This window comes from Emydura macquarii, unplaced genomic scaffold, assembly GCF_026122565.2.
Source record: "Emydura macquarii macquarii isolate MOO-44397 ecotype Brisbane River unplaced genomic scaffold, CSIRO-AGI_Emac_v2 contig_1229, whole genome shotgun sequence".
Lineage (NCBI taxonomy): Eukaryota > Metazoa > Chordata > Testudines > Chelidae > Emydura > Emydura macquarii.
This window is the reverse complement of record NW_027131366.1, coordinates 2,291,744-2,309,380: the sequence shown is the minus strand read 5'-3', so window position 1 is coordinate 2,309,380 and position 17,637 is coordinate 2,291,744. Positions and strand designations below refer to the sequence as shown.

General features: G+C 41.2%; 2 protein-coding genes across 5 annotated transcripts in view; both read right to left on the bottom strand.

The window, feature by feature from the left end:
* GPR68 (G protein-coupled receptor 68) overlaps window positions 1–3,335 on the bottom strand; it is a 41,625-nt gene extending 38,290 nt beyond the window's left edge. The window contains exon 1 of the mRNA XM_067547102.1: window positions 3,136–3,335. The gene's annotated coding sequence lies outside the window, so the exon portion shown is untranslated. The remainder of the gene's footprint in view (window positions 1–3,135) is intronic.
* An 845-nt stretch (window positions 3,336–4,180) lies between these two features.
* Window positions 4,181–17,637, bottom strand: part of CCDC88C (coiled-coil domain containing 88C) — a 129,871-nt gene continuing 116,414 nt past the window's right edge. For 2 of the 4 annotated variants that reach the window (XM_067547077.1, XM_067547078.1), the window contains exons 25-30: window positions 16,831–17,072; window positions 12,754–12,942; window positions 12,256–12,324; window positions 11,253–11,321; window positions 9,615–9,916; window positions 4,181–6,931 (exon numbers count right to left, since the gene is read on the bottom strand). In XM_067547077.1, coding sequence (XP_067403178.1) covers window positions 5,927–6,931; window positions 9,615–9,916; window positions 11,253–11,321; window positions 12,256–12,324; window positions 12,754–12,942; window positions 16,831–17,072 — 1,876 coding nt within the window. In that variant the 3' untranslated portion in view covers window positions 4,181–5,926. Of the gene's footprint in view, window positions 6,932–9,614; window positions 9,917–11,117; window positions 11,170–11,252; window positions 11,322–12,255; window positions 12,325–12,753; window positions 12,943–16,830; window positions 17,073–17,637 lie in introns of those variants that run through there. The other 2 variants (XM_067547079.1, XM_067547080.1) reach the window with 2 other exon arrangements.

The window sequence follows — 17,637 nt, the reverse complement described above, 5'->3', positions numbered from 1 at the left end:
AAGTGGGCATGGGTGTCAAGACCAGAGGTGAAGTGAAGCTTGACTTTAGCCACTGGATACTGCAAGGGCTTTTGGCCCACCCCAATAACCGTGACGAATTGCCCCCTCGGGTCGGACTGCAGGAACCCTGTCATGTGCAATCATAGAGATCTGGGCTCCGGTATCAAGGATGAAATCAACTGGAAAAAGGTCATTGATAAGCACCGTGAGCCGGGGGCTAGGGCAAGGGGACAGGAGTAGGGTTTGCCGGAAAATAGTGGCAATAGGTGGGTCCCCATCCAGCAACCGGATACCCACTACCAGTTTTCCAGCGATGGTGGGGCCGAAGGGGCGAGTACATTCAGCTGGGAACCTGCTTGACTTTGGTCTGACTTGGTGGCCAGAGCCATGACGGGTTTCTGGCCCGTTAGAAGTTGTTGCAAGATAGGGTTAGGGAGTCTGTCAATTTGTTGAGGCGTAAATCCCTTTTCCAGCAGGGCACACCATAGTTGCCCCCGTTCGGTCTGAACTCCAATGTTTGAGCGGCCCCAAGACCGGGCACTACCCCGTCCCCGCTCATTTTGGGAGGACAGAACCACCACGGCACGAATTCAGGAGCTAGGAAAGGATTTATCGAAAACAGCCCAATCACTTCCCCCCCATCGGACCACCTCCGCCCAGGTAGGTTGGCAGTTCCCAGGTCCATGTAGCTGCTGGAGGGACACCCCTAAAGCTGTCATATGTCCAGAGGCAGCTTTAGCCAAGCGTCGACATCCCCCATCAGATGCTGTCAGACTTAGGGGGTTGCTCCCAGCACTCTGCTGATCCAGGAGGTCATTTATAGCCAACTGCTCTATAGCAGTTTCAAACTGGTCGATGGTAGACCACGGAGGAATTTTAAACTCGCGTTAGTCCCTGGGTAATGCATGAACCATACCCAGGGCTGCTTCCCAGAGGGTAAAAATCCCTCCTGGCATTTCGGGAGGTGCTACGAGTTGTACCCCTGGGCCAAGGGAAAGGACTGCCGCTTCCGCCTCATTCAAATATGTCAAGGCAGCCCAGGGCGCCACAAACGGCTAAGCCACTCTATCCAGCACTCGCCTGGTTTCTTATGGAAGCAATCGCTTAGATTACACAGCTGCTCCCCTGTATATGCTTGAACCTGTCGGGTACCTGGTTGCACTGCGGGGGTGGGCAAGTTGGGAGGACTATGCTGTCTCCCCTGCCTCCTCCCGGTTCCCGGTCCCCACTGGGGGCCCCGTTGATAATGATTTGTCACCTCCTCTTTAATAACTGGGTATAAAGATACCAGACCCACCGGTTGTTCAGTATAGGGAGGGGCTGGCTCATGCTCCTCCCCAGAATCAGAGAGCAGATCAGGGTCCAGTCTGGAACCAAGAACATTCCCGTCCCAGTCACTGTCAGCCTCATCCCGGTAAATAGCAGCCTGAACTAGGGCCTCAGTAACCGGACGACAACGCTGAGCTTCCAAAGCTCGCTGCGTCACCGGGACCAATTTCCTCTCTAGGAGAGAAACCTGTCCCTGTGTAGCCAGGCAGTTGGAGCGCCAAGTGGCGGCATCACGTTCTGCTCCAGCTCGGGAGTCTTCTGCCTTATGCAGAGTCTCCTTTAAACCTCTTACTTCTGTGCATGCCGCGTCTAATGCCCGACACAAAAGTCCTTTAAGGGCGCCTTTACCCTTTCCCCGATTGCACCAGCTGGTCTTTTGCCATTGACTAAATTTGACCTTAAGGTCCTCAGGGAAACTCCAATGTTCCCTAATCCATTCCCCGACCCACAGAGGGGAACTCCATCCTTGCTCCTTTCCCCAGCTATCAAAGAGTTGCCTGAAGGATCCCATCCTGTCGTGACGCCAAAAATGTGGTCCGAAAGATGAGATCCAACAGGCAAGGCTTATGCAAAACTAATTTTATTAGGGAACTGGAGCAACAACCGCGTCTAGAGATGACTTACCCGATCACCGCAAATTAGCACTGCTACATCAGCAGGTTCTGACAGGCTTCGGTGGGCTATCAAGGACAGTTGGTGTCCGGGTCATCTGAAGCACTGTCCAACGGTTCAGCAGGGTTTTATTATAGTTCAAGGAGTACTCGCACTGCCCCCTACTGGTTCTACCATGGAAAGTAATTTTTGAGAGAATTACACCATGGTGTACGTGACAGCATGCTATCAGCTTCATGGCGGATAGTGTGCCGTTTGATACATCGCTGCCCGCTTCCTGCCTTATGGTAATTAGCATGGCTTCCTCACTGACCGACATCAGTGGGTAGTGGCTCAGCTACCCAACTTATGCATCATATTTGTACCTGGCCCAATTACAGCCTTACAAACCGTGCTGACACAAGGTCTACTCGGTGCATATTGCTTGCTTTTCTCTATTTAATTTTGTATTGACACAAGACAGTGTCTTACTTCAAAGCACTGCAGTCAGGCTAAAAAAAACCTTAAAATCTCTAAGAGCCTCCCCTATCAATAGGTGTTTCCTGCTCCTTGATGGTTTATCATCTTTCACTCCTGAATGGCCATACATTTAGTCCCGAGGTACCAGTCTCATGCACATCAGAAATTTTTTCTCATATACTGAACACTGAAGAGCTTTAGCATAGCCATTCATAAGTAACTAGCAACTGCAAAGCATACAAATTTGCAAATGAAATGGCATTATATAAATTCACAGTGCCCACACACAAAAATTCCAGTTCTCAGATAACTAAGGAAAAAAGCATTTCTAATAATTCACAAGCACTTATAGTTTTCCCCCCCCATGGGTTCATAAGGAATTTGAGAAACTTTTGTCAGATATATAAAGACATAGGAAGACAATCTTGTGAGTCTCATAACCTTCCAAATGCCCTGCAGAATGGTAAACTAATCATAATTTTAGAAACACCACAAAGAGTTTGCTTCAGTCCATTACAATCATTTTTCTACTTCTTTTTTGCAGAAATCTCTCTCCTGCTTCCAGTCCAATAGTCTCTGGAGATGCCTTAGTTTTTTTCGTTTGATTCTCAAGCTGAAATATCCTGCTAGAGATTCTCATGGCCTTTCATAGTAATAGTAATGATTGTAATAGTTTCCCCTTTCCCACAAACGCTTTACATTCAGCTAATCCGTATGTTGTAAATCTACACTTACCTCGGAGATTCGGCGGCAGTCGACCGGAGTTATGCAAACTACGCAAAAAAACTTGCATAACTCCCATTGACTTCTGTGCTTCTGTTCTGCGCTCGGTCTTCAATGCACTGCGCCGACGGGAACTGTGTTCCCGTTGACTCAGTGCTACTCCACTTGAGGAGGTGGTCTTAATACGTCAATTTCTGGATCGACTGAGTGGATCTTCACTGACCGCTCGGTCAATCCAGATAAGTCGATCTGATGGCGGCAAATCTGTAGTGTAGACAAAAAAGTGTAGACATAGCCTTTGAGTATGAAATAGGAGCAATATAAGTTTAAATAAGACAAATAGGGATTCAGAGGATAATTAAAAAACCTCACACACTAGCTTCATAATTAGAAACATTGTTTTTCAAATTGAAGAGATCAAGATTGTGATGAAATTTATGGGTCTTCATCAAATCAGAGCTGCTACAATGAATGTAACCTCACAGATAGGGTTCTAACTCTTTAGTAATGTAATCTGGAGGTCAGTTAATATAACCAAGCAAACTCCTTGATGAAGGATTTTTGAAAGAGGAGAATGCAATAGATAAAGACGTGTCTTTTGAGGGTTTTAGATTGAAATAGCAGGGAATGTTGCAAGTCACTTTACCACTGTTCTTCAGTTTGGAAACAATGTTTATCCACATTTGTAATGTGCTTTCAGATCTATACATGAAAAGTGTTATGCAAATGCATACTTGGTAAATATCCACATTGTGCTTGGTGTTGTTTAAAATGGTCTCAGCTCAGAAATGCTTAAATCTAAGGGCCTGATCCTAAAAAGACATGCCTGTCATTTAATTCACAATTAGTTCCACTGAAGTCCTCATTAAGGAGATTACAATCTACACAATATTGATTTCTGATACGCTAATATGGAAATATTGTAAAGAGAAGTGCAACTATATAGTTTGTGAATATTCTTCAGTGTTAAAATAAGCTTAAACAAATCTTCCAGACTCAGACCTAGCCTGATCCCTATGAATCTGGGATTTTCTAATGGAAAAAAATATCACACCAATTTGTATTTTTTACATTTTTATTATAAACAATCTTGTAGTTTTCAGAATGTGATTGCTACATCCTATATAACAAAAACATTCCTAGCTGAACTGGTATCAGTTTCAACTTGCTTACATGTATCTTTTACTATATTAAATCAGAACCAGTGTAAGGAAAATCTTAATTTTTTTTTAGCAATTTAGTCTATCACAAGGAAAACATCTTAACGGACATGAAATAGAATTAAAGATACACATTTCATCATATATACATAAGCAGCTGATGAAACTCCTGACAGACACATGAGAAATTTTTTTTTAAAACATAAATAGATTTTTAAAAGTAGATTTCTTTCTCGTGTATATAACATTATTTTGGTTTCTACACTGAACAAGTTCTTTAAGACAGAAACAAGGACTTCATCTATGAGAGAAATTCCTGTATATTACTTAGGACATGGGCAATCACATGCATGGGGATGCAAGAAGAAGTGATAGCACGTTTATTAATACAATTTACACAGCACTCCTATACAAGGATTTAACTCTTCATTTACATGTTTACAAGTCACCTTTGTACATGGAATGCCATCTTTGCAATGTCATTGAAATCAGGCATCTCCCTGAACAGGCTGTATTCAGTTCCAGTGTTTGTATAAAAGATAAAGCAAGTTTCAAAAGGCAGCACCACTTGGCTTTCAGAATTCAGGGTCCGCCGAACTGTGCGTGTAGTGGAGGCAGCAGTGCAAGTACACTGACCTCTTTGTGTTCAAACAGTTCCCAATATGAAAGGTTAAGATGTGACCCTTGAATTCTATTCCTCCTGTTTATAAAATGCAGCTGTTACAAAGATAATTGCTTTTACTGAGATCCACTGCAAAGCCACACACTTTTTCCCTTCAGCTTTTCTTTAAGCCACTGAAAGTGTCTGGTTCTTTATCCCCAGGGAGGAATTTGCCTTTATATGATCTTTTATGTTAGCTTAAGTTATTTTTCAAACTGAGGGCTGAATTTAACACAGTTAAATTTGATCCATTAATTTTTTCTTTAATGCAGCATCTGGGGGAGCATTGGGGAGAGCAGTACAAAGATAGGGAGAGATGGTGACCAAATGTCGGAGAATATTGAGCACTCACAGATCCCAATGACTTCAGCTGGATTTGTGGGTGCTCAGCACTTCTGAAAATTAGGCCCAATGTCTTTTGTGGGATTCTGTAAGGGGTCGACTTTGTTTCAGGCACGAAAGTGTCAAAGGAAAGGGCCTGGTTCGGCTTTTCAGTTCTTCGTTCATGAAAATATACATGCAAAATCAATGACTGGAAGACATTTAGACCAACTAAATTGGTGATCCCCAAACTGTGGGGTGGGTCTACCAGGGGGGCACAGAGGAACATCCGGAGGTGGGGGTGCAGCAGGTCCCAGGCCAGCCCCCATGAGGAAGTGGGGAGGGAGTGCCACTCACTCTTGCTCGGCCCCCAGCTCTGCTCTGGACCCCCTCCCTCCTGGTGCCAGATCCCGGCTGCAGCTGTGGCCCCAGCTCCACCACGGGCTCCAGCCCAGCCGCGACTCCACTCTCAGCCCAGGGGGTGCGGACACATTCTATTACTGTTAAGGCAGGGTGCAAGAGGAAAAGTTCAGGGACCACTGAACTAGATAATGAGGTGCAGGTAATGCCTTTTAAGACCTGCCACAGTGTTTAGACAAATGCCACTAACAAATTCCATCCAAATGTCAGTAGCTCAAACGTTACCAAGAGAATCAATGGACTACACACATCCATACTCATACCAGACAGTCTGTGGGTCCCCGTGGGGATCTGGGGATCCGGGAGTGCTCTTGGAGCTGTCCCCTCTATTGGATTCCTCTATTCCCAATGCACCAGTATGGCCTTCTGGTGACCTACTCTGGCATTTGGTAATGAGGGCATCACTCGGCATTTGCCCTTGGGTAACATCACCCTCATTGTTACTAGAGGCAGCTCTGACAGGAGCCACAGTGGCCACTTCCCCAGAGCGTGTGGTTGGCTTGGATTTGACTTTAGCCGGTGCATATTGTGCGGGTGAACAGTGTTGCCCAGGCACCACACTCCCTCGTTCCTGCTGTTGCACATTGTTGGTGGAAGCAGAGACGGAAGACTGATGGAAAGAAAGAGGCCTCTCCTCCTTCGGAGGTGCCAGAGAAAGACGTCTCAAGTCAAGCTGCCGACAACGGGAATCAACACCTTGCAAGGCACCTGCTGCCTTTGCAGACTGTGGCCTTTCTCGTACGGTAGCATGAGAGCATTGGGGCACAGAGAGCCGCAAGGTCTGACTGCCAGAGTCCCTGCCCGCACGAACATCTGCACTCAGCTTCTGAGGGCCCTCCTGTCTGTACACCTCTGGGCCGGTGGCTCTCAGAAGGTCTGCAGAGGCCAGACTAAATGCTCTGCTCAATGAGGCATTCCTCTGGCTCATCATACTGGTCTGCTGAGATTGTACCACCTGTCTCAGCCCACTGAGTGGCTGATGTGGTGATGTGGGAGGAAGTTTAAGAGACCCTGTGGAGTTTGCCAGAGGCTCAGATTCAGCTGATCTAAGGTTGGGTTTAACATAGTGTCCAGGTTTAGACATTCCCCCCTCTTCACTGGCGATGGTCATCTTTATTGTTGGTGACACATAGCTGGTAGGCATCGTAGCTGTCTCCTTTCGACCCATCTGGTTCACAATAGAAGGGGGGTCATTTGCTTTTCTAAAATAATCACTCAGCAAGTCATCCCTGCTACTGGAAGTGTCCTAGGGGGAGAAAATACATACATGGCACGTTAATGACAACACTGTTACAAGGAAAATGTGTTTAGTGAGCAATTTTCCTCTCTAGGATGTCACAACATAATTTCATACATCAAGCAACCCAGGGATCAACACAAAGTAAATGTACAAGAGAGAGCACTTGGCACAACACACCTCTCCCTCAAAGTGTTTTATGTACTGATTGGTGTGTCACTATCAACTTTTGAGGGATGCACAATATCCTACATAAAACCACTTATTTTATACCTATAGCTGAGAGCATTGGGGAAAAGAGTATCTATGTTTAGATCAATGAGTTACATGATGATCAAAATTAGATTGTGACTGCCTTATTTGCCAGTTTAATTGTCATCAGTTAAAGAAATTCATCTTGTTAGCACCCTGGGCTGCAGCTCTTTTGCTTCTTTTAGTGTTGGCCAATTCAGTGCACATCGGTGATTGAGTGTTTGTCACTTCTAGAATACAGGCTGTGTTCCAATTTTAGTGACACAATATGAGAATACGTTAAGTGGAGATGTGCTAGCAGCCTAATACAGGGCAATTTCATTGTTTTTTTTCTGGTTTTGTTTTTTTTGGCCAAAACCAACATACTGCATGTGTTAAATGCTGTAAGTAAACTAGATGAATGATTGGTCATCCAGAAATTAATGTGCAAAATTCTGAAGGCAAATAATTAACCTGGCCATAAAAGAAAATATACAGTAAATGTTTAATGGAGATGGACACATGCAAAACATATGGATGACACTATCAACCACTGTTGAAATATTAATACAAGGCATGCTGTGAATAGTTAATGGACATGCTAGTTATAACAAGAACGTGCTGAAAAAACGTGATGTATTTAATTTCTTTGCTTGTCTCTGGGGAGATACATCATGGTTTAATATATCTTTTTATTTCACGAGAGTTTATAGAGAAAGTTACTTCCAGTAGCAAAACCCATTTTACTAGTAGTAAATAGTAATAGTTGTAAAACAGCAGCTCATTTTAATTCCTTACTATGTCAGAAGCATTCCAGGTTCAATCAAATGCTAAGAGTCTGAGGGTTTTTTTTTTGTTAGTCTAAATCTCTGTTGTGCATGTTAAAATTAAAGGACTACCATACTGTGCTATTACTATCCTCCCAACAAACAGGTGCTCATGCTCAAACACTAGAAATACTTTAGGAGTATTTAATATAAGTAATTTGGCTACTTTCGTTTCGTTAGTTTTTCAAACTAAAGCAGTGATGAAATGTTAAAAAATAAGCTTCCATAGGCATTAATGTGTTTGCAGGCTAGAGAGAGGTGTGAGTCGCTAATTACACAGTAATAGCGATGGATACCCTAGGGATATATAGCAAAGTTGCTCTCCGACTCCCCCTGCCCATTCTCACACTGTCACGACATGAATGACTGAGGACCGGTTCGACTGAATGAGAAGGTTCCTGATGGAGGGAATGAGATGGGGAATGGCAAGAGGAATATAGTGCATCAGCTTCAAACAGAAATTGGTGCAATGAGATAATTTCTGTCTCATTTAAGCTGTCTCGCCACTGAAAAGGAACAAGGATGACAGAAAGAATGAAAATGGAGAAATGGTCACATGGTTACAGACAACAAGTATTAAGTATTTTGCATTCAATAATTTACCCCAGAGACTCGGAACAAGGAACTACAATACATTTTAAAAGGTTTGTTTGAAACATTAAGGACCAAAATTCACTGCTGTCATAAGAGGGTGAGACTCCACTGACATCAGTAATGCTACTGAGTTATTGATGTACTATTAACTTATACCAGCAGTGGACTTGGTCTGAAGACATCAACATGATTTGTACTGCAACATTTCATGTGACTGGTATGCATCATCACTAAGCGATACAAGACAATGCATATTATTTCCTACAAAACATCTTTACGTGCACAGTGATATACTGTAGCATTGATTTCACCAACAGCACAACAGTACCACATGGTTCATAGAAACAGACAACACAATTCAGGGGAACAGAGATCCCTCCCCCAGATCCCTAATAAAATCCTCCTTAAAAAACTGGATCATGAGATTTTTCAGATACAGCAGACCCTCTTTAAGATGCACGCTTTATAATTTAATCTATGATTGTCATCAATTTTTATTTTTTGGCAGAGATTTAGCAGCCGAGAACTATACCAAAGGCTCAGATGATTAAAATTTAATTCTGCAAACCACGGCACAATACAGTTACTACTCCACGAATAATTAAAGCTCACCTAAACTTAAAGCTGGTGGAATAATGGGAAAATGTAATCACTGGATGAAAAAAACCACCAACATTCCAACAAATATCAGTTACAATGAATTATTTTACCAGCTCTAGCTACAACTATAGAAATAAACTTAACAGGATATTTGTGATGTATTATCCTTAAGGTTTTTTTATTGGGTTTGTTCGCTTAAATGCTGACTTGCAAAATTCATAGCTCACAATGAGCTTTGGGCAGCTCGAAGGCTTGTCTCTCTCTCTCTCACCAACAGAACTGGCCCAATAAAAGATATTACCTCAACCACCTTGTCTCTCTAATCAGTTTCACAGTTATGAGTGAGGATCTCACTGTATTTCTTATTTTGCCCCTTCCCCTCAAATCAGCTTGGAATATTTTCATGTCACCTGAGGTAGATATGGTTTTATTTTACGTACAGTCGGTGGGGATGACTTGTTGCTCTCTTCCAGAAACTCTTCCAAAGTCACCATCTCGCTGCCAGGAGAAGCAGATCGCTGCTTGCCAACATATGATTGGGTTGGGTTACTCCTCTGAGGTATGTCATAAGAAATCAAGCCATTCCTGTGAAAGGAGGGGTCTTGTCTGTTGTTAGTGCTCAAGATGGCAGAAGTGGAGCGACAGATATAGCTGTCTCTGGGCAAGCCAGGTGTGTCTCTACTTGGCACCATATCTTCACTGCTGAAGCTCTCAGATCTGCCGTGGATACGATCTGAAGAACCTGAGGAGGGGAATAAGCAACATGAAAACACTCATTTTCTTCTGTTTTAGCAGAATGTCAACTCCCTACTGAAGTAGGTAGTATATGATTCAGTTCCTTTTCCAGGCTGAATAACAACTCAACTAAAAGTGGACTTTACAATCATTATTTTTTCCACCTCCAAACCCTCTGAAATCAGAGCTTCAGAATGTCAGGAACAGGATATATACCAGAGTTTAAAAGGGAATCCAAATAAATGAGCAGAGCTTCTTGCCCACAGGTGTAGGAAGTTCTATTTAATGATCCAGATTCTGAACCACAACAGAAGAGCACACAACAAAAGTCAGTTTTGCACAGCCTTGATCCTGGGGCTGCTATGTGCAGGTTGGTCCTCAAGTACAAGTTACAGTGGCCTTGAAGCTCCTTTAAGTTATGCTGGTTGCTAATGGTCCTAGAGGAGCTGAAACAGCAGCTGGGGTTGGAACAGCGTAGTAGTGTCCTGGCCACATCCCCCGCCTATCATCATGCTCTTTTCTGGATTACAGCTGAGCCTCCGTGACAGCTCTGTGGCACTAGAAGATCCTCCTAGCCCTAAAGTCATGCCAACTTGAAAGCCAGAATCTGCTAGGGAAGCAGCACAGAGCAACTTCACCTCTTTTAGCCTGATACATTTATCCTGGTCAACAGAACTCAAGCAAATCTCAGTGGTAGTAGATGTCAGAACAAGGTGCAATGGTTTCAAGTTGCAGTGGGGGAGGTCTAGGTTGGATATTAGGAAAAACTTTTTCACTAGGAGGGTGGTGAAGCACTGGAATGGGGGGTTACCTATGGAGGTGGTGGAATCTCCATCTTTAGAAGTTTTTAAGGCCTGGCTTGATAAAGCCCTGGCTGGGATAATTTAGTTGGGGTTAGTCCTGCTTTTAGCAGGGGGTTGTACTAGATGACCTTCTGAGGCCCCTCCCAATCCTAATCTTCTATGATTCTATGAAATCTAGAGGACATGTTTATTTTACAAAGTTGTGCACAGAATGAGAATGCTGGAGAACTGCTTGTACGTACAGAAGGAGTTAAAGTGTGGACTTACACCCATCAGAATACCTCAAAAATGATGCCCATGATTATGATATGGCAGAATTGGACTCTCTCTGTCCTAGAATTCAGGCCATTTTAGTCAAATCATGCTTAAAAAGTCATTCTGAAGAACACTGTTCCAAGTTTCCATGTAGCCAGGCCCCTGCTCAAGTTACAAAATCATGTTATTTGTTCAAGTCCAACTGAAAAGAAAAGAAAATGCCTTGCATTCAATTCCATTTCATTTCTGTTGTCAGAGAGCACCTCAACTCTGAAAATATCTTACCTTTCAAGTTGAGAGGTGAGCTATTGTTGGATGCATTTCTACTGCTCTCTAAACTGTTTGGCTTGGAAACTGTAAAGAAACAAGAATATTAAGTTCATGAGCACATAAGGTTTGGACAAAGGGTAACATTTTGAAAAGTGCCTAAGTGATTTAAGAGCCTAAGTCCCATTGACTTTCATTTAGGATGCTAAATGGCTAAGTTACTTTTGAAAATATGTCGTCAGCACTTTTGAAAATTTTACCAGAATGTAATGTGCCTCAAGAGAGAAAGCTAGGAAACAACAAACATCAACCCTCTTCTTTCTTTGTCAGGTGTTTAAGAATATCTCATTTGCCCACTATCATTTTGCGCAGAGAAATGTATTCTTCAGTCTGCTTCTAAAGTAATTATGTTTGCCGCAAGAGAAATTTTAATGATGAAAAAAGCTACTATAATGTTATGTTTGATATACTGAGGTAGCTTTTATTGGTCCAACATGAAACATAAATTTTTATCTAAAAAGTTAAGTTTCTTCTCTCTTCTCAAGTTCTTTCTGAGAGAAGAGGTGGTGAACTTTTAGTGCTGACTGTTAACCAGCTTGCAAATTCAAAGTCTTCTAGAAAACCACTTATTACCCAGCACAGCTGCTACCACCCCCACAAGAAATCTACTCCTACTGATTCCTTTCCTTGCTTTAAATGTAAATATTGATCTTAAAAATCAGTGTTGCATCTTTAGTGCATACACTGAAGATGCTGATGCCAAGACAGGTCAGTTTGTCTTGATTAGGAATTCCCTTTTTTTTTTTTTTTGTAAATAGTTTGGGAAATACTTTTTTTTTAAAAAAAATCTTAAGATAAAAATAAAACATTTTGATCAAAAACCTCAAAGAAATGAATAATGAATAATTTAACTCATTTTATAATCTGAGTTTAACTACATTGCCCTATGAGGGGTTGTTTAGACATTATGAAGCAGGACCCAACACGGTGGTTAGTGTAATTTTACATTCTACAAACTTACCATGTTGTCTGTTTCTTGAAAATTCTACCTCAGGGGATTGTTCACAAAGATTATCTTCTGAATTATATCCTAGAAAGGATATAATGTTTAGAAGGTAACAATGTTCGAAGGTCAATCCCATAGATTTGCCTTGAACAGGCCATTACAGTGTAAGTGGTAGAGCCTGCTAAGTGACTTTATACAGGTTATATGAGTGAAGTAGCCATCTTTTTTGCCACCATTTTGAATCAATGGGCCTGCAGTCAAGTTCAGTTGAAGGAATGACTAGTGCATTGTAATGCAACCTCCCAAATGGAAGCTTTCCTAATGTAAAGGAGCCCTATAACCAATCAAGGGGACCACTACGTTATAAGTGCACAATCATGCATGCATGCAGGCCTGTTATGTACTTTCCGGTATCTGTTACAATGGGAGGCTACATTACAATAAAGTGGGTGCTCCAACTACAGGGATTTGGACTAACTGTAGATAAGCTAAATACAAGCTTGCACCACACACCTTTGGGTTTGCTTTGGTGCCTGGAAGTGGGAGTAGAACTTGAAGTGGTCAAGTGGATGGCTGAGGTAGAGTAAGCCCTGGAACCCAAATCCATGAAACAGTGCTTAGTAGCAGAGTCTGCTGAATTTTCAACATTATCATTGCTGCCTCCATGCTCGGAAATTTTGTTATGTTTTAGATCCATTAATGCTGAGTAGGGGAGAAAAGGATAAATAAATGAGGAAATAAAATAACACAATCAAACATGTATCTATCCACTTTTATATAAACACAACAAGCAGGCACAAAAAAACTGCACAACAGAGCCACTAGTGTTGCAAGCTTTTCAAAAAACAGTTCACTATTGGGGAAGAGATTTCTGCATCCATTTTTGCAAACGTATCTGCTCACTAGGCAGCTTAGGTGTGACAAGGAAGTGTCAGTAGGAAGGTTGTTTTTATACATGCAACAGGTATCGTGAAAGGAAGAGGAAAAGGAGCAAAGACATGAAAGCAAAAAGAAAAATAACTGTAATATGAAATTCCTTAAGGTATATTTTATAAGCACTTGCTTCAGTGATAAAAGGAAATAAAGCTTTAATATATTGACAAAAGTCAAAGCCATATTCAAAAGAAAGGTTCCTGATTTTAAAATCATCTAACAAGATTCACACTAATATATGATCTCTCTCCATATAAAATTCTGCTGTGACAAGAGCTCAGACTCTCCGGAAGGCTTAAATTCTCCTCCTTCAATGAACTGATTTCTTAAACAGGATTTTTGGATAACAACAACTACTGCCTGCTAAAATATTAAACACTGCTAGCTGGACAAAGTCTTTTTTCCAGTGATGAGGTAGAATATATTAAAAAAAAGCAAATTAATCCAGCTGACATACATGTTTTAAGGCTCACATAAAATACAGCAAAATTTAAAGCCTTCATTTTAGAAAACAGCCTTGATGAGAAGCAAGATTCTAGTTTCCTAAATTTTTCTGAAGTGATGATTAATTAATGGTAATTAGATACTGGAAACAAAGGAGAGCAAGATGGTCAAAATAAACAGCAGGCAGGGACAAAACAAAACTGGTTAGTTTAAAGGCACAGGGCAGTAGCGAAAAAGTATTAGAGAAGGTGGAGTAGGGTAATATTGGGACATGCTGATTCTGAAAGTTTATCTCAGAAAAAATGTCTTCTGTAGCAGAGGTATAGCATGTGCGCCCTACGGCAGCATGGGGTCTGCACCATTTTTACTCTCTCCCACATTTTAGAAGTTTATAGCACAGCCATAAAAATTATTATGGGCTAACACTTGCCATGCAAGTCAATGTTTCAAATTGCCTCTGAAAAATGAATTTAGTGCCTTTCAAAGATGCTGGGTTATTAGCCCTGGAGACTGATGCTCTCTATTAATCCAAAGAACAGGTAGCAGCAGTACAAGCTTATCTATGCTGCCATGCCAGTGTGCTCAGCTCTGAGATGGAGAAATCATCTCTAGGAGTAGGGTGACCTGATAGCAGGTGTAAAAAATCAGGACGGGGGCGAGGAGTAATAGGGGCCTATATAAGAAAAAGCCCAAAAAAGTTTAGGCTCTTTGGCCTCTGTGCTGAGGATGATCCACAAGGGCACCACTTGTGATATGCACATTTGTAAAACAGGAAGTGGATTGAGTCCATGAGTTCATTTCACAAGCCACCAAATGGCAATAACTATTAGATGGTAAGAAATGTGGGTTACTGCTAATTTGCGTTAGATTTTGCCCCCAACTGAAAGAGATCAAATCACCTTTTCTGACATAAAAACACTCTAAAAAACCAAACTCTCAGAGGCTCAGCTCTTACCCTCAAATTTCATTCAAGATTAATTTTTACAACCAAACTTATAAAACTTCTAAAAATGGCTGTTTAGAATGCAAATGTTGACATCCTCATGGAGAATAGCATTGCTAATGGGTGCCACTATATCTCCAGATCTAGAGTGCCTGGAAGCACAGAGAAATTTTAATAAATTGGAAATCTTAAATTTAGCTGCACAGAGCACTGGAAAAATCTCCAAGATTTGAGCGTGCTTATATATCAGCTTCATATTTTAGTAGGGATAATACATTGTAGGAAGCATAGCAAAAGCAATATCCACATTTTGACTGGACATGATGCAAGTCTGTGATTGCAGGAAGATATTGAAGCGCACAGCAACTTCACTTACTTATAACGTGCACCACAGCCAGTATACATACGCATACTGTATGTCATGAGGTCCCCTAAGTGTACTGCATTGAAGAAATGATCCAGAGTGTGCAATAATGATTCATCTTCTACTGGAAAAATTAAGTCCACATTCACTAATCTGTACTTGTATTTAGTTTATTTTAAGGACATGCTGAGTGTTTAAACCAATGTGTGTGTTCATTTAACCAGGTGGGTTTTTTGCTTTAAACTTGAGAAATATATGAAAATAAAGAAAAGGTGTTAGAAATCTCCCATTTCCGAGAAAGAAAGAGGTTCATTAGGAGAGGATGGGATGTCGGAAGAAGACCAGAACCGCAGACGATTAGTGAGAGACTGATGATTCGATGGAGACTTAGGAGACTTTTCTTTGTCCTTGCTTTTGCTTCTCAAAAAGGCAATCTTTTTGCGCTCAGCAGCTAAATTGTTATCACCCAGGTATTCCAAAAAGAAGAAGAAGAAAAATAGTGAACAAAAAAATAGAAATATAACTCAAATGTCTTAAAACAGCTAAGTGACAACACAATCCAGTGAAACATGAAAAAGACTAAACTAATACTAAAGCAAATAGTGTCTAGAGAATCAAAATTTTGATTAGTTAATACAGTACACATGAGCAGCAACCTCTGCATAGAACTACCAGTAATGTCATCCATGATATAATATTTATTATAACATATTATATAGACATTTGATATACTTCATGTACACTGATATGTTACTTAGTGATAATATTACCTAGGATTTTATGCTGCTGCCCATCACTGAAGTATCTGAGCACCTTCCATGTAAAATCAATAGTAACAATGAAGTCCATAGAGGACTTGATGGAGTCCTTGGCACTCCTATGGGACCTGACTCTGCATTTCTTGCTCATCCCAAACTCCCCTGGGAGCTCTGGATGCACATAGACTGCATTTAACATTTTCTGGAATTACACACTGCTAAAATACAGATGATTTTAAATAAACCTTTTCATTGTAAATCGATCACAGACTATGCAGAATGGGGGAAAGGAATTAAAAACTTTTCTAAGTTGCCAGTTGAAACCCTCCCCTCTTCCCTCACACGCAGCATGAAACCATGAGTGTAAGTTCTTGAGACCACTGAAGTTGTTCCTTGAAAAATATTCTTAGAGGACAAAAAGTTAAAGGGAGGCAGATCTGAGCAATCTCTGTAGCAGCAGTGAAGCTTAGAGGTTCTTTTGCAAAGTTAACAATTCATTAGTTTTGTGGGCGTTTCCATTACATTCAGCATTACTGGGAACATCTGATTATTGTCTAAAATAATTCTCCTAATTGCACACACAAACTACACACTATGCTACACACACACACAAAATTATATACCTTTTATATGATATTCTTGCAACATCACAGAAATAATGTTATAATTTTGCATTAGGAAACTCTTAAATCGACTACAAATGGAAACACTCCATTGTTTCCACAAATAATAAGCATTTATTAGGAATTTAAATTATTTTACTCTTCTTACATTTCTTTTCTGTGAGGGCCCTCTGCTGGTGCCAGACAATACCACACCAACAACTTTAACAGAAAAGGCGAGTAGTAAAATGCAGAGTTTTACACAGATGGACTTTAGACTATTTTCTTCTTGCAAGGTACATTAATTTTGCCCATCAGCTTATTAAACTAACATGCAACATATGGAAGTAAATTGTAAAACTGAAGAAACATGTCGTAGATAAGGTAAACAAACAAATATAAATACTGGTTTAATCTTAAAAGGATATAAAATATGGTGACATAATATAATATAAAAGTATCATGCCTAATAAGCCTTCCCAGAAAATAAAATGCCCAGTGTGTGACTTCTATTTCATTAACTACCTCACCATGCCAGACACATACCTTTGTTTGAAGATCCATTGCGGCTTGCTTTCTCTTCCATAGAGTTTGACCCCAGAGAGGTATTATCCAGACTCTCCTGCTGATGCTTGAATATCTGAGAAGCAGATGGAGATGCTGCTGTCTCAGTGGACTCAGAGTGCCATTGAGGACTCTCCACTGATGATTTCAATCGCTCCCTTGTAGCCTCTTTCTTTGGCTTGATCAGTTTGACTAAGGCTCTGGCTCCAATCCAGTGGTTTTTCCTGTTGAAGTCACATTTTGATAAGGGAAGATCATAAAATACTTCAAGAAATTTCCTTTGAAATCTAAAACTGCCCTACAGCTTCCCCTCTCCCTCACTTTTAAATTATGCTGCAAACTGGCCACTAAGGCATGGTGGGGGGTCCACAGAGCATGAAATGTGGTGATATTATTGTCAAACACATGGTCATTTCACAAAATGAAAGTGGCTGTCTCTCCTACTTCGAGGTCAGCATCATTTTAGGGAAATATTTCTCCAGAGCTAGTGATCTGAATAAGGGGACTGGCCCATGGTTAGAATCATGGACCCCATGAGTGGACCCACATGAAACATTTTAATAGGGTGGGAGGCCTTGCTACATGAGCATGCTGAAAAGTTGTGAAATAAAGGCTTCTAACAATTGGCATGAACAACGAGAGTCCTGTAGCACTTTAAAGACTAAAATTAAATTTCTGTAGGCATAAGCTTTTGTGGTCTGCAACCCAATTGGCATGGATTTTCCTGTGCACCAGAGATGTCAGACATGTTTATGTTAGGGTTCACATGTCATTTTTGTTTATTTGAGC